This window comes from Pezoporus occidentalis, unplaced genomic scaffold (genome assembly GCF_034315485.1).
Source record: "Pezoporus occidentalis ecotype Australia unplaced genomic scaffold, CSIRO_AGI_Poc_V1 ctg53, whole genome shotgun sequence".
NCBI lineage: Eukaryota > Metazoa > Chordata > Aves > Psittaciformes > Psittacidae > Pezoporus > Pezoporus occidentalis.
Genome location: NW_026915866.1, coordinates 3460799 through 3476797, shown reverse-complemented (window position 1 = coordinate 3476797; position 15999 = coordinate 3460799). Strand labels below are relative to the sequence as shown.

General features: G+C 36.2%; 1 protein-coding gene across 3 annotated transcripts in view; it reads right to left on the bottom strand.

Moving 5' to 3' along the window:
- CCSER1 (coiled-coil serine rich protein 1) overlaps positions 1–15999 on the bottom strand; it is a 709606-nt gene that overhangs the window by 134621 nt on the left and 558986 nt on the right. The window contains exon 11 of one of the 3 annotated variants that reach the window (XM_062637611.1): positions 9023–9068. The exons of the other annotated variants lie outside the window; for them this stretch is intronic. Coding sequence (XP_062493595.1) covers positions 9023–9068 — 46 coding nt within the window. The remainder of the gene's footprint in view (positions 1–9022; positions 9069–15999) is intronic. 3 annotated transcript variants of the gene reach the window in all.

Sequence of the window (15999 nt, the reverse complement as noted above, 5' to 3'; positions counted from 1 at the left end):
ACTGACCAAAACAATGAATACAATAGGTTTTAATTTGACTGCATGTGAGAGAAAAGCACTACCTGTTACGATGATGAATCAAAAAGCAAATACAGTCTCCATAGTTTTAAGTGCTGAATGTCAATGAATGTAACTAAAATACAAGTGTGTAGGCTTTAAGTCCTCATCATAAAATGATGTTACAATTCCTCATGTCATGGAATAACATTTTTTCATGGCTGCACATACTCTAAATCAGAAGAACATGGGTAAACATTTTCTTTAGTTCAAATTCTGCCTGAGACTACTTCACTTAAGCCTTTGCAGCACCAGCGAGAAGACCTGTACCTGAAGCCTTGAAGTCTCTGAAACTCAAAGGTCCTGAGAAAGGGTCTTTTAGCTGAAGGTTTTATACTTTCTCAGCAGATGATGTTCATTGTTCATGTTCATTCTAATGCATCACTTCTCTAGTGCAGTTTCTTTCACTGGAAGCTTTATCTTGAATTATGAGATGCTCTACTTTCCTACTGTACTCATTGAAGAGCTAAAGCGTCAATTTTCTGCAAATCATTTTTCTTCCTTTTCCTGATGCCTCTCTTATATAAAGATCTTATAACGATGCGATCAACAGGATATTTGCAATAATTGAACACAGCAAAATTTAACAATAGGCAATTTGAAAGTATGCATTGCTATTACTATAGCACAGTAGATGGTCACCTGGAGAAAAAGAAGGGCTTTTTGTGCGGAAAAGTCCAAGAACAGCAGCAATATTACAGTGGTCAAAAAAGGAAGTACTGAATCAGGGAGATTACTCCACTGACAAAGCAGAAGCTATCACATACCTATACTGACAATTTGTTACAATTCCGAGAGAGTTATAAAAAAAAAAAAAAAAAAAAAAAAATCACTGTCAGATTTTAGATAATTCACAGGAAATAGGATTACTTTGATAGGTAATTTATTCAGAATAAATGAATCACTGAGTTTACTCCTGATGGAGATCTACCAGAGATTCAATTTCATTATTCAAAATCAGAGTTAGGTATGTAAGGAACTTTTCAGTTTGATGCATAAATGAAAAAGATCAGATGAACCAGAAATATTTTGTTATTCTTAAAATTAAATATCACTTTAACTGAAGAATTATTTACTGTGTTAATCTTTTTGTTAGGTTAAAAACCAAAACCAAACAACAATGTATTGTTTTTCCTTGAAAAGTTACTCTGAAAAGTCAATCGCATTTGAAAAACTTGAAACCGACCAAGGGATTAATACAGAAATTACTTTAAAACACTTTTATAATAATGAATTATATTTTACAGACATTTTGAAGACAGAACTTCCAAAACCCATACAACTACAGCTACTTGAGGTACCCCAAGAAGCCCAGAGAAGAATGCTTTCTTTTTAAAATTGTCCAGTGCTTTAAAATTGATGTAGCAAGAGCCTAATTCCAACAAACCCCTTAAACTTTTAACTTTCAAAAGAAGTGTAGAAGAATGTATCACACTTTTACACACTTTAATGGCAGTGAAAGCTGAATCAACAAACAGAACAAGCAATTCCTCAAACTTATGGCTGCTGTAGTCTCAATGGATTTAAGTTTAGGCAGGTCTGTGAATGCTAAGCAGGACAGGAAAAACTGATTATGTCTGAATTTGGTGAATCTTGCCCAGACAGACTACTTATTTAAACAAGAAACAGTATCTGATTTTTAATAAAATTAGGACCATGGTAGTTTCTCTGTGCTCAAAGCTAAGATAACCAAGATGCAAAGATGTATCTGTTTTATCTCTTCCATATTCAGGTGTAGTATGCAAGCCAAACGAGATTTTTAACGTAGCACTGTACACACCAGTCTGATATATGCTGTTCTCCCTCATCAAGCACAAGCTGATGAAAACAAAAAATAATTTTTCTGAATTCCTTAGTGCTCTTAGGTACAGAAACATATCCTTCAGTGTAACAGCCCTCTTGGGGAGCTCTGTACTAGCACAATCTAAATGCAATAAAAATTCTTTTTTATTTTTTTAAGAAGAAATCCTTTCAAATCATGGAAATAAGGAACAAAGACAAAACCCACATACAAAGCTATAACATAAAAACTTTATTATTTCTATTCCATATATAAGCTCCATGCTTTTTTGAGTGGGTTCCAAATTTGCTTAAATGAATTCTCCAGTCCCCAATGTTTTAAAATAATCACTTTTTTAAAACTTTCACTGCGCTAATGTTTGTTTCCATAGAAACAGGACTGAAAGCAGGAGCTGCTGTTAAGAGAATTAGAATTCTTTCCCTACAAATGAAAGACTTAAAAATAAAAATATATTAATAAGACTATTGTCAGAACACATATTTTCTTATTTTACAAAGCCAGAATATGATCTTACATTCACTGGAGTTAACAGGACTATAACTTGTAATTACAATAGAATAAACCTAAATTACTAAGAACATATTACTGAGTTTAAAAAATTGATCAAAAGATTACTCAGTTAAATGGATAATTTTTTAATACATTTTTAAATTAAATTTAGGCGGTGACTGTCAGATGAGGCCATTTTTAGAAATATTACAATGAACAATTGTGAGACAAAAATGTAAAACAATAGACACTAAGGATTATTACTATTTACATAATTTATTTCTATTACTAATGCTTAATTAGTAATAGAGTGAATTACTTCATTAAAACTTGATTTTAAATCTTTTACAGTGAGTCAGATACATTTCTAAGCTTCAGCCAGACAGTAATTGAACCTATGGACATCACACTGGCATAAACCTAAATTTAGGATTAAGAACACACTTATTTTACAGTAATTAAGAGTTCTGCGTTTTTCCTCACCAAGGCCATTCTCTGCATACCCTGTGAACATTTAAACATCCCCAGAAAGAAAACTAATAACTTTAAAAATCATAATTTACCTCCACCAAAATTGTAACTTTAGTCAAAATCTTGAAGAGAAAATCTATCCAAGATAAGCTTGCAGTTAGTAAGGTTCCTGGACTCACAAAACATCTTACTTGCGCAGAGTCCTACTGAGTTAGGAGATTGAGTTATTCAGATTCATTGCTGTACAACTAAATTTTAAATTCTGAAATGACAGACAAATTCAACTTTTCCTCCTTTGTATTAGTACCAACCACTTCACTCTCTGGATCAGCTTCTGCTTTACTGCATGTATATATATTACTCTACAGAAGGGTATCAAAATTGTTAAACCATCTAGAGGACAAGTTACAGAATGGTTCAGGTTGGAAGGGACCAACAGAAGTCATTTAGTCCAACTTCCTGCTGAAGCAGGGTCACCTAGAACACATTGCTCAGGACTGCATACAGACAGATCTTGAATATCTCCAGGGAAGGAGACTCCACAACCACCCTAAGTAACCTATTCCAATGCTGAACCACCCTCACAGTAAACACATTCTTTCTTACATTCAGGTGGAGCTTTTTTGCCACCCTTGAGGAATGAAGCAAAGCTATTGTTGTGACTCTCCTACACAAGATAGTACTTTTTCTAGAGCTGACTACACCTGTCTGTTCTGACAGGCACACAAAATATTTTCATTTTCCAAGTTTAATTCTTTATCTTTTCATCACTCAATTATTTACTCTGCTGTATTCAATCACCTGCCATCCTGCTGCACATGCCTGGTTAAACTCCTCAAGTTGTCCTAAAGCCACCAGTCTAGTTAGATTGAGTAACCTGAATAATGTTGTCATCGTAAATTTTACCATACAAATACTTTTACCATTATTCTGAAAAATGAAATAGGTATTTGCATAATTTCAATCAGAAACCCATCAAAAACCTGATACCAGTTTTACTATTTACTTTGAAACCCATCACTGAGATTGGTGACCCTGTGTGAGATCAAGACTTTGTCATTTTCTCACTCAGATGTCTGGAGATACAAGTCTGGAGAACTCGATATCTGGCCTATGGGTAGGGATAAAGTTTTTCACCCTTCTCTGAGGCTAAAGCTTCTTTATAAAACTCAAAATACACCAATTATTTTCTATTCTTGCAGTTTTTATCATATATAAAAAATAATTCTGATAGAAAATCCTTTTCTGAAAATACCATGGTTGGACTTCACAAATGTGTATGCATTTTTTTCAGGCATTATTTTAACCAAACTACTGTTTATATCTCTTGACTCCATATATTTTGATCAAATCTACAATAAAATGACTGCCAGGCTACTCATTTGTAAATGTCTTCAAAATTATGCAAATATTTTAAATATTTTCATCTGCAGCTTCCATATTTACCAATTGTCCTGGGTTCAGCAGGAGTAGTAATTTTTCTCCTTCTCAGTAGCTGGTGCAGTGCTCTGGTTTTGACTTTCAGCCTGGGAACAACGCTGATAACACTGATGTTTTTAGCTGTTGCTCAGTAATGTTTACTCTGACCAAGGACATTCTGAGTCTCATGCTCTGCCAGGGACTAGGGGAAGCTGGGAGGAAACAGAGAGAGGACACCTGACCCAAACTAGCCAAAGAGGTATTCCATACCACAGCACGTCATGCCCAGTATATAAACTGGGGGCAGTTACCCAGAAGGGCTAGATCACTGCTCGGGTTGGGCTCGGTATTGGTCAGCGGGTGGTGAGCGGTTGTATTCTCTTCCCTTGTTATTGCCGTTATCATTATCATTATTGGTGGTAGCAGTAGTGATTTGTGTTATACCTTAGTTACTGGGCTGCTCTTATCTCAGCCCGTGGGAGTTACATTCTTTTGATACTCCTCCTCATCCCTCAGGAAAGGGGGGGAAGTGGGCGAGCAGCTGCGTGGTTCTGGGTTGCTGGCTGGGCTTAAACCATGACACCAACACAACCATGGGTTTTCCTCTATATTAGAAAATACCTTCCACAAAAACGTTTCTTCCTCCACAATGCACCATGATTCAAGAAAACAGCTAACTTCACAGTATTGTATCTACTTTCCTTTTCTCCCTCTGATTGACCAAAGAAGCCATCCACTACTTGGAAATACCTTTACAGTGGGCAAGTACTTTTTTAAGACTGTTTTATCACTTCAACTATCTAAGCTAGGAATTTGGCTCTTGTCATTTCTACCGTACATATTTTCTCCTGTAATTTATGCCTTAAGAAAACCAAACCTAACAAAAACCCAAGCAAACACTACAGCTAAATTTAAAACTCTGAAGTATTTATATTTGTCCCAAATAATTAAACTTTGCTTGTGAGATCGTAACATTGAAGTGCCATTTATGAACAAACTAAGGATTTAACTTACTTCAACTTTGTTTTAACATGTTATTAAATTCTCCATTGCATGCAATCCCTGCCTAAAGGTTAGTTTAACTGCTTTAGATTTTGGCACTTTTCTTATCATTACTTGGTATGAAATTCCTTGGATATAAATATAGCTATTTCAAGTATCTGATCTAATTTGTTCTGCCTGTAAAGTTGACAGTCAGGTACCACATAACTATATTGATTTTTGTTGAGATTCTACTGTGTTTCAGGAACATCTATTATAGCAAGCCTCTTTCTATAATATTTCATCTAATTGATTGCTTCTTCTAAGTAATCAAATCCGGTAAGCAATTTTAATTCCCCGAATTATATGTAAATGATAACACATTTTCTTGAAAAGTACTGTCCACTGTCACCTTCAATCAGAAATTACTTATGTTTTGAGAGCATTTCAGCTTAAACAAGGAAAACGTTTGGAATACAGTACTGGTAAAAAGTACCATAGACATAAAATTGTTAAAGCTTTGTCATCTGGTGCTAGGCCAATGTTTTAACAGAGGATATAAACTTAAAATCCTGACTCTAATTATGTGGTTGTTGCAGGACAAAAGTGCAGTTTAAAGGAAAGCTTGCAATGAACATGTATATTTTCACAATTGTAGAGTTTATTCATGTATTATGCAAATAAAATATTCCAGCAGCTTAAATTGTACAGTATACCAGTTTCACTGGTGTATTGGTGATTCTCCTCCATGTAATGGACAAGTGACAGGAGAAAATATGACAGCTCTTCTCTCCCCAGGGCAATTATGTTGCAATTCTGCCCAAAACTCTGTAGCTGTACTTTATTTTGATACAACATTTTATTTAGTCATAACTGTATTTTGTAAATCCGTATTTTGTTCTTAGGGCAGTAGTACTCTAATGACAAAGGCTGGGTCACATACCTGTCATTATGGACTTCTGGCAACATTTCTGTTCTCTTTGGAGTCCCCATCAAGTTCATCCTCTGCCTTGGCATCTGTGTTGCTAATTACAGATGATCTCACAATTATGTTTTGTTTGGATTATACATTCCTTTATTTCCACTTCTGTTAGTGTCTTCATTGTAAAACAAAAATAAAGTTGCAAATTACACTATTTCAAAGGCCAAGTTTTCATCTTGTGGAAAGGAGTCTTAACTCCATATTGGAATTTATTAGTTATGCTTGTAATAAGTGCCTCATAGTTTATAACCAGATTGTTAAAATGCTCCATCAGTAAAAGCTTGTTATTTCAAAATGTTATATAAACAGCATCTCAGTCTCAACCACTCATTACTTTGTCACATTTCACCAGCAGCTTCTCTGAACCCTGCGCTACAAGAGGAAATGTCATAACACAGCACAGGCACAGACGCCACTCAATGTCTAACATCTTTGGATGTCGGGAGGTGTGTGACTTCCAAGTGACTTATACCACCACCATTGAACCTACCCTGTTCACACTGGAGGTGAAGAAGCCACAAGTCCCTTGTGTGAACTCAGATCAAATTAATCTTGGCTATTCTACTGTAGCAGAGTTACTGCAGGGTCACGGGTAACATCAATTAGAAAAAAACACAGCCTACCTCTCAGTTTCTACGTGATAGTATACAGCATTCTTTCAGTAGCATTCCTGCTCTGGATTCTCAGACACCCTCATTTGCCATTTTTGTACATAAACAATAATAACGCTCAAGGCTTTGTAGGGTCCAGAAAAGTTACCACTGATGAATAGGAGACAAGTGTAGGATGCTCAAGCTCCAATTTTAGCTTTCTATTAGAAGAACTTTACCACAACATATTCATAGTTCCATACAGTCCTTACCTCCTAGTACACATAAAAGCAGAATAGAGCTGGCTGAAATAATTTCACCCACCCCGATGCTATGGATTTCCTTATTTATGTGTTTCTTTGGCTTCTATTTGCTTCACAGGTAAGCCACTGACACATTCTGTATATGCAGTTTTAAACCTACTTCTCTCATCTTGCCATTTCAGTGATGTTAGTTTTACCATTATTTCATCAGTTGATCATGGAGATTCTGACCACTCCTTCTAACCTATTCATCCACATATTTAACCCAACCATTATTCAGTCTTCTATTTATTTCACAGTTCCACATCTTCATTTAGGTACACAAATTTTATCCTGTCTTTGCCACATAAAACTTACTTTGCCCTTCTCACACCCTCCCTTATGTTCAAATCCCAGACACTTCATTATTTGACACTTTATCACTCATCTCAAATAAGGGCTCCAGACTAGGAAGGAAGCTGTCAACATTGGCACCATGCACACTTCTGATTATTTATAACAAAGCATTTTAAAGCATGTTATCATGTCTGTGTGCTTCCAAAGTCTTCACTGATGTTAATCACGTGGAATCATGTATTAATCAGCAGCGAGATTAATATAAACGAAAGTAAGCAGGCAGCAATTTGAATTTTCATCTTAGCAGACTGCCATCATGCACATTGAATAAAAATAACTTCAGCATTATTTTTCTGAAGGGCTCAATGGCAATATTAATTCTTTCCACCATACCATAAATAACCGTAATAGGAGCACAGTCACGTTTCATGAACAGTGGTATTTTTTCTCCCCTTAGATATACCCAGTAGAATAGCAACATTTTAGATAACTGCACAAAAGAAAGGCGAGTCATATACAGATCATATTTTTTGTTGCTTTTGCAAGACCCACACTCATAGACAAATGCTATATGTTTTCCTATGAATACACAAGAGCAGCACTGGTGAATTTACACAAGCAACATGTTTCAAGACTGCCAACAATGAAGCATCGTTCAAAACTGCACTGAATAAGCCTGTAATGTTACATTATGATGAATCTATTTGACATTCAGCAGTGTGATGCAGTGCATAGTAATTATAATAATGCAGTGTATGGCTATAGCTTATTATATGCATATGGAAGACACCAATATCTTTAGGATGGACATTTAACTCAAGGTAGGAGGAGAGAGAAAATCAGACTCACGAAACGTAAGTCCTCATCTCAAAAGTCTGATGGTATTCTGAGAATCTATGTAATCAATGGATATACTTACACGCGCACACTGTTATAGTAGCAGAGAGATCATCTTGAATTAGAATGTAAGCCTTTACTCATGATTTCTTGGGGTTCTGGGTGGAAACGGGGAATTTTATTTTAATTTAAGAGAAATATCTATTGTCAATATTTCCAATGGATTTAAGGAAAAAAAATTGAACGAACGTTCCCTTTCCTCTCCAACTCAGAGGATGGACTTGTTCTTACAATCAGTTAGATAGAAAGTCTTGTAAGAAATACAGATGGTTTTGGTATAATCTGCTTTACACCACATTGTTTGATTTTCAATTTTTTAATTGTTTGAGATCCAGATTCTTTTTTGTTTACACAATGGAGAAATTAATTTGAAGAATGGGACAGAAAAATTCTTTAGTTTTAACAATGCCACTCGTTTGTTAATATGTTGAACATGTGATCTGAGGATATTATACTTATTCCCCTCCAGACTTTGAGTCATTACAGTATTTTCTTCCCTTCTTGCAACTCTATAGTGCACAGCGCAGTCCCAGTTTATGATGCATTGAACAAAACACAACAAAGAAATAAAGAAGGGGTCAATAGAAGCTGTTAGCTACGAACACGTTTCAGGCAATATACAACACCAGCGGTTGAATATTGACCTCAGGGCATAAACTCTATATCGGCATGCCATGCTACAGCACATGAACACATAGTCATCTTTACAACACAGAGCGGAATTTAAGAGACTCACATAATTGCCTGCGAGAAGGTACAGGAGCACTTCCAAATGCTGTGCCCTGTAAATAAAACACATTTTTTTTTTTTTTTTTTTTTTTTTGAGCAAAGGATGTCAGATTAACAGCAGCAGTAAATGAAAAAAATGACAAGACATGAGAAAGTGAAGGCAGTGAAATGAAATAGAGACTTTAGATAGAGGAGGTTATTATTACTGGAGAACTGCAGTTCCTATTTTCAGATAAACCTAAATTATAGTCCAGAACATTCTATGAGTAATCCACCCATCAGTGGACACAATGAACCAAAAAGGGAGAAGACAGAGAGAAAGAGAGAAGACTGGGAAAAAAAGTATCAGCATAAGACAGGCACGCTCACTCTTGTCAGATATTAGATTTGATGGAAAGGACAATGTACAGAGCATATATTAAAACAAACTCCTTTATGAAAATAAGGCTCAAATTCATCAAGTGTCTTAACTGATACTGTCACTGTTTGAAGGTAAAGTACACTTCAAACAGGTAGGAAAGAGAGCGAGTGCAATGAAGTTTAGTTCTTGCCACTTCCTCCTCATCTTCCCTCTAAAATTCTTTAACAAGCCCTCACTGGGTCAGTTTGATGACAGGTGATAGGAAGCAGCTTTATTAAAACCATGATCAGCATACACAGTGTGCTCTTTCAATACTGTGCTTCATCTTTTGTGCATTATGCCAGCGATTACCACACGTCTCTGAAATACCAACTGTGCATGTAAAGAAAATGTGAATCAAATGCCAAGCAAGACATACCGGTTGGGACCTGTAGGTAAGCCTCTTTTCAATGTGATCCCCTATACCCATTATCCTCTCCCTACCCAAATCACCCCAAACCCAGAAAAACAAATAACAGAAAGAGATAAAGAGAATAACCAGCAAAGAGAAAGTCTACTGTATAAAATTTGAAAAGCAACATTAAAGTATGTTATCTCATTCCGAATCTGTATCATGAATCCGCGCTTCACTTTTTGTGTGCAAGGCTGCATCTTTCTTCCCCATGTAAAAGGACATACTGGTAATTTGGACTGGGTGGTAAAGGATGACTAGTTACAGTACTATTTAGACTGCACTGACTGCCTTTAAAAAAACCCAAACAAATCAAAACAAAACATAATCAAACACCTGAAACTTATGAGACTTAAGTGGAGCTTGGGTTCCTCTGAGGTCATTTTGACTTCCACCATCTTTTTGAATTCAAGGTTGGGAATTGATTTATCAGGCATTCAGAACATACTATGCATTTGTTCTTGAGACCCTTTTCTCTTGCAGATCTTGTGAAATTCTTTTTCTTTACTTAGGAATAGTGAAGCGTATATATGCATATCTGGAAAGCCCCATAAAGAAACCATCATAGAATCATAGAATCGTTAGGGTTGGAAAGGACCTTAAGATCATCAAGTTCCAACCCCCCTGCCATGGGCAGGGACACCTCACACTAAACCATATCACCCAAGGCCTCGTCCAACCTGGTCTTGAACACTGCCAGGGATGGAGCATTTCCAACCTCCCTGGGCAACCTATTCCATCTTTACACCACTGCTCCCATACAACTTTATTTAAGGAAAATCAGCATAATTAGGATTATTCATCACTTCAGATGCCATGGCTGTGCCACTGAGACTACAGCTTGCAATGCTGGGTAGCTCTGCAGAAGCCATTTGTTTCACGACACCCCAAGCTTCTCACCTTGAGACTAACTCCTCCCTGCAACTATAGTTATAGTTAGAGGTCACAGTCACTGCAACAAGTAGCCAAGGGGTCAAGCTGGGGTTGACTTTTGTTAAGGCAGCAAAAAACCCACTAGCTGGCTCCCTTGTTTCCAAGGTTGCATACATTGCCAGGAAAAGGCAGTAAGCTCTCTTATTTACCACGAACACAGTGCAAGAAAGCAGTGTACTCAAGGCCCTTTCTTCCAAGGCCCTGCAAGCGCACTGTCCACTAACCCCACACTTATTTGTGCAGGTATTTCAGTACTGCCAAAGCCCACCTTCATCTCCAGATAATTTCTCAAAGTACCCAAAGGATAAGTTGGTTTGTGTACCAAATCTAACCATACATTTTGGCAATTAAACCAGCTCTTCACTGACTACTAAGGCTTTACCACCTCCTTTCAGTGCTCTCAAGTCTTTTGGAAACAAAACAGTTATTTGAAATACTAGGAGCACACATAATCATATACAGCAAATCTAGAAGTACTGAAGACCACATATTGCACAAGGACAATCCTACAGCCTCCCCATTCTGCCAACTTTATGCTATTCTGCTTTGCTTAAAGGCAGCTTTCTAGAAAGAACTGAGGTACACAGTGGTATCTTTTATTAAGGTACCTCCTAAAAGTAGGTTTTCAGCTCATCATTTAAAGACACTGAAATGACTTGTGAAGTCAGACATAAAACAAAAAAAAATCACAAGTCAATTAGTCTGACAATGGCTAGCTGGATGTGTAGCAGCTACATTCACACCCCGCTCCACAGAATGAAAAAGAACACATTCAAAACATTTAAACAGCCTCAACATACACAAATCCATCAACTATAGAACTGGGAATACAGTTATTCATTGACAATTACAATTATCACTAATACATCAATTAAGTAATGTATTTGTAATGATATAATGCTCCTTTGAAAAACAAGGTGCCAATGAATTTGACTGCATTAATTACTTATGATTTCCAGAGTAAATAGCCTTCCAGGGGGGAAAGGATATATGCCTTTATCTTTTAGCCAAATTTCAGACATTCTCTGTGGAAAATCCAGGCTGTGCTGGAACACCAAGTAGTTCCACAGTTTCAATCAAACATGTTTCTCCCCCCACCCCCCATCTTTTCTAGGTGGTATAACACTTAATCCTAAAGTGTTTAGGTTTCCATGATAGCTTCAGTGGTAAATACTATATTAAGTTTTCCAAGTGTGCTGTGATTCCTAGAAGTGTAGAGTGTTACTTCAGGATAAAATATTGATATTAATATTAATAATGCAGAGGGGCACTGTAGATGATGTGTTATCTTGTAGTGACTAAGTTAATGATTTATAAAAGTTAGCACGCTTATCTGAAGCTTTTAAGTGGCTTACCCTCCCCTACCTTTCTGCTGCATAATTTTAACAAAGAGATCACATACCGAATAGCTTCTTTCAAAATACTGCTCCTAGTATACAGCAAAATTTGAATTTGGATTCACCTTTAAACACTGTTGCACACACTAAGTTCACCACAGGACACCGATGAATGTTAAGCATCTCCATACATTTTAAATGTATGCAACCCATTTCCATTTAAAATGTTTTGAAGTTCTTTTAGAGGGGACATAAAACATGCTAACGATGGCATCTTCTAAACCTTTATTATGTGAATGCACAGTGCAAATTCAACATTTCAGGATCATTGTGCAAACATTTTCTTTTTGGTTGATCACTCTGCCTACATCAGGTCAAAACCACTTAAGTTTTTGATGCTAAAATCCCAATAAAGTCCATGCTGTCATAGATGAGAAGCAGGAGAAAAGTTTTCACTATGATTGTATTTTCTATCTTTCCAAATTGTTTCAATCAGTTCCAAAGGACTTTTTGATTTAACACATGTAAATAAATCTCTCTCTGCTAATTCATTTAACATGAAATAAATTTAAAAAAAAAGTATATTTCTGATATTTCTACACAGGTTATGCTTCTAAAGAATACCAAGTCTAATGAGCTCAGTAAGTTACACTTCAGCAGCAGCCAACTCAAGTGGAAAAAAAGTTGCTGTCTGTGATCAGAGACCTTCTGGAGGGAAGGTTTAAAAATGGGCAGTCCCTAAATTTCACCTCTGAATACTCATGTGAGGAGAAAACACCCATCAGTACCTGAAAAGTCAGGGCTCAGCTGTCAAGAAGGAATCCATCAAGATCCAGAAGCCTCTAAACGTGAAACTGTCAGGATGCCTGATTTATAACACCTGCTCTATTCAATCTGAAGTGCTTGCTGGCCTGGGAGGCCACAGCTCATCCTCTAGGACTGAAGTGCTAAACCTGTCAGCATCTTCTGCCTGTAGATGTAAAGCACATTCATTGGAATGGAAAAAAAAAAATAAAAAAAAGAAAAAGTTAGCTAAAGTGCTTTTTGCAGCCATATTCATTCAGCTGCTGAACTAAGCACTAAACAGCTAGTAAACTCATGCTTAGGACAGATTCCTTAGGAGGTATATTCCCTTTAAAAGCAGGGCAAAGACTATTTTTTTCTATACATTCCCGTGCCATGTGATGCAGTGCTACAGTCTCATTTTCTCAGAAGGAAAAAATTAGAGGCTTCTATTTTATCTTTTCTGCATCCAGAGAATATACCCTCAGCATTCCTCATTGTTAATACAGGAACACTTGATTACCCAAGAAATCTCTAAAGTGAATGCGGATTTTAGGCACCAGACAAGCAGATACACTGTTGTTTTGTTTACATTCCTTCAGTCAGTCATTTATTTCTTTTTACTTAGCTTTCAGAAATGCAATCAGAACATTACAAAACTCAGTTATTTTAGAAAATGCTATCAATTTTTAATCTTTTCAAGGTGAAAGTATGACAGTTTCTATCAGATGTCACAGTTAAGTGTTCACTGGAAGATCCAATGAACTCCACAAGGGAATCTGGCATTTAGTTCCCATAGTTATTTCATTTCTTACATCCTCACAATGAACAAAACCAGTTGCTGTCAATTTTTTAAAGTAATGACCACAAATGCCAACCAGCTAAAATATTTATGACTGTATCCATTCTGGGACAACAGCAGCAAGGAAGTCCAAACGAAACGGGTTTATAATGTAATCTATTCAATGAAGCAAAACATTTGAGTATGTATTTGTTTGCTGTTCAAAAGAGGCCTTTCAATAAAAATACTTTAGTAATTACATACATTTCCTACATCTCTCCGAACTCTAAAGTTATGAGTTCACCTGTTATTAACTGCAAAGAGCAACTGAAGTCCTCTGGGGTCACCTTGAGCAGCTTGGAAGTCTGAGTACTGCAATATATGAAACCATCAAATCAATTCAGCTGTACTGAACGCCCTCTCTACAGCATAACTACACAAATATTGCTGTTCTTTTTGTGTCACTTTCTATGACGAATGTCCACAAAGATGTGTATTGACAACAGACCAATCAATGCTAGAAACAAATAAAAGACAGCTCACTACCCAGCAAATGAATGTTTTTCCAATAAATGCCCTCTTTTCTCTTAGAGCACAAAGCCACCTATTACATGGTTAAAAAGCCACTAATTAAAAAAAAAAAAAAGTCAAACACAAAACAACACAAACACACAAGAAACAAAAACCATGCTGCCCACCCCCACGTCTTGATTATGGTTTTTGAAGAGGCTACTTGTACAGGCAATATTTTCCCTAGACAAAACACATAATACTTTGACATGAACTTTGAAGATGAACATATCCCTTTTCCTCTGATAGAAATTGGACTGATACCTCAGAACATTTTGGATCACTCCTGAGAATAAAAAACAGCCTTAAATGACAGACTATACTGAAGTCTTGATTATTGTCGCATAAAAAATGTTCAACTGATCTCAAAAGAGTTCTGAAAGATAATTCCTGATCAATACATGACAGCGTATTACCACTGATATGTTAAGATTTCCCAGAGACAGAAAAAGAACACTACACCACATTTCCCTGTAAAGGCAGAATGTGTTTCTTATATAATCAGAGCAAATATTAAAATGGTAAGATGTAGCATGTTGTCACTCTGGATTCAATAGTGAGTTCAGTAAAAGCTACTTTGGATCTACTTTTCCAACACAATACTACTCTTAAGTAGTTATAAAAAAAAATATTTAGTTCAGTATAATGACACTAGTATGTCACAGTGCCACCATATTCTAAAACATACAGACTTTCATGAAACTTCCTGTCCTTTCCCCAAGGTTTCAGGTTTGGTGTGAGAAACTTAATAACTTATAGAAACTTACTGATCGATGGATTTTACTGTGCACTCTCAATCATCTGAGCAGAAACATCTCAAAAGTCCTTGCACTACTCCAGACCTATATCTAGCTCTCAAGTATGTCCTCCTTACCATGGTATGATCCATGGTCCCCTTGACACAAGTACTGCCTCTTTCAACCGCATTTAGAGAGCGGCTTGGAACGGCTGATTTTACCATGAATCCCTACTCAACTCTTCACCTTGGTACTGATCTCCCACCACTTATTTTTCCATAAATGCCTCAGATGCTTGCTGTAGGTTTCTTCATTTCTGGTCATGTGAACTCATTGATTTTGTTTTTACGATTTCTACTGTTTTGGTGGAAAAACCTCATCTTTGTCACGTAACTTATTTTTGCATGAGCTCATTCAACGGGACTGTGTTAGTTATGCCCTGTTTTCTAGCTGAAATTCATATTCTGCTTTTTAGCTTTCATTCCATTTCTCATTTTAAATAATTTCCATTTAAAATTTAGTGCTGAGACCATTTCAACATATTCAGAAACCACTGATCTTTCAGGCTCATTTCTATAATTTGAAGAAATGATCATTTGATTACAGAGGTGCAGAGTTTGGTACTTTGGAAGAACAATCATCTGAATAAGTATAAATGAAAAATTGTAGTCAAAATAGTAGTATTAAAGAGAAAGACCACAGCTTTAAAGCAGAACAGAAATTCTTTTTTCTTTTAAAAAGATGGGCTTAGACAATATTAAAAAAAACCTCAAGCAAATAACCCCCCCCAACTACTTTTCACCAGGAATTGTTTACAAATTAATCTTATTAAAAGCATTATCCAGCCTTAATGAAAGCCAACATTGTTTTTACAATCCTTCTGACGAAAAATTATCATATGTCTTTTTCCTATATTAGATTTCAGATTGCAATTTATTTTACCTTAAACAAAGAAACTAGAAAAAATACCTTGTTCCTACAGTGACCACAAGACTTTCATAAACTCGAAATATTTTCTTCCTTTTTTTTAA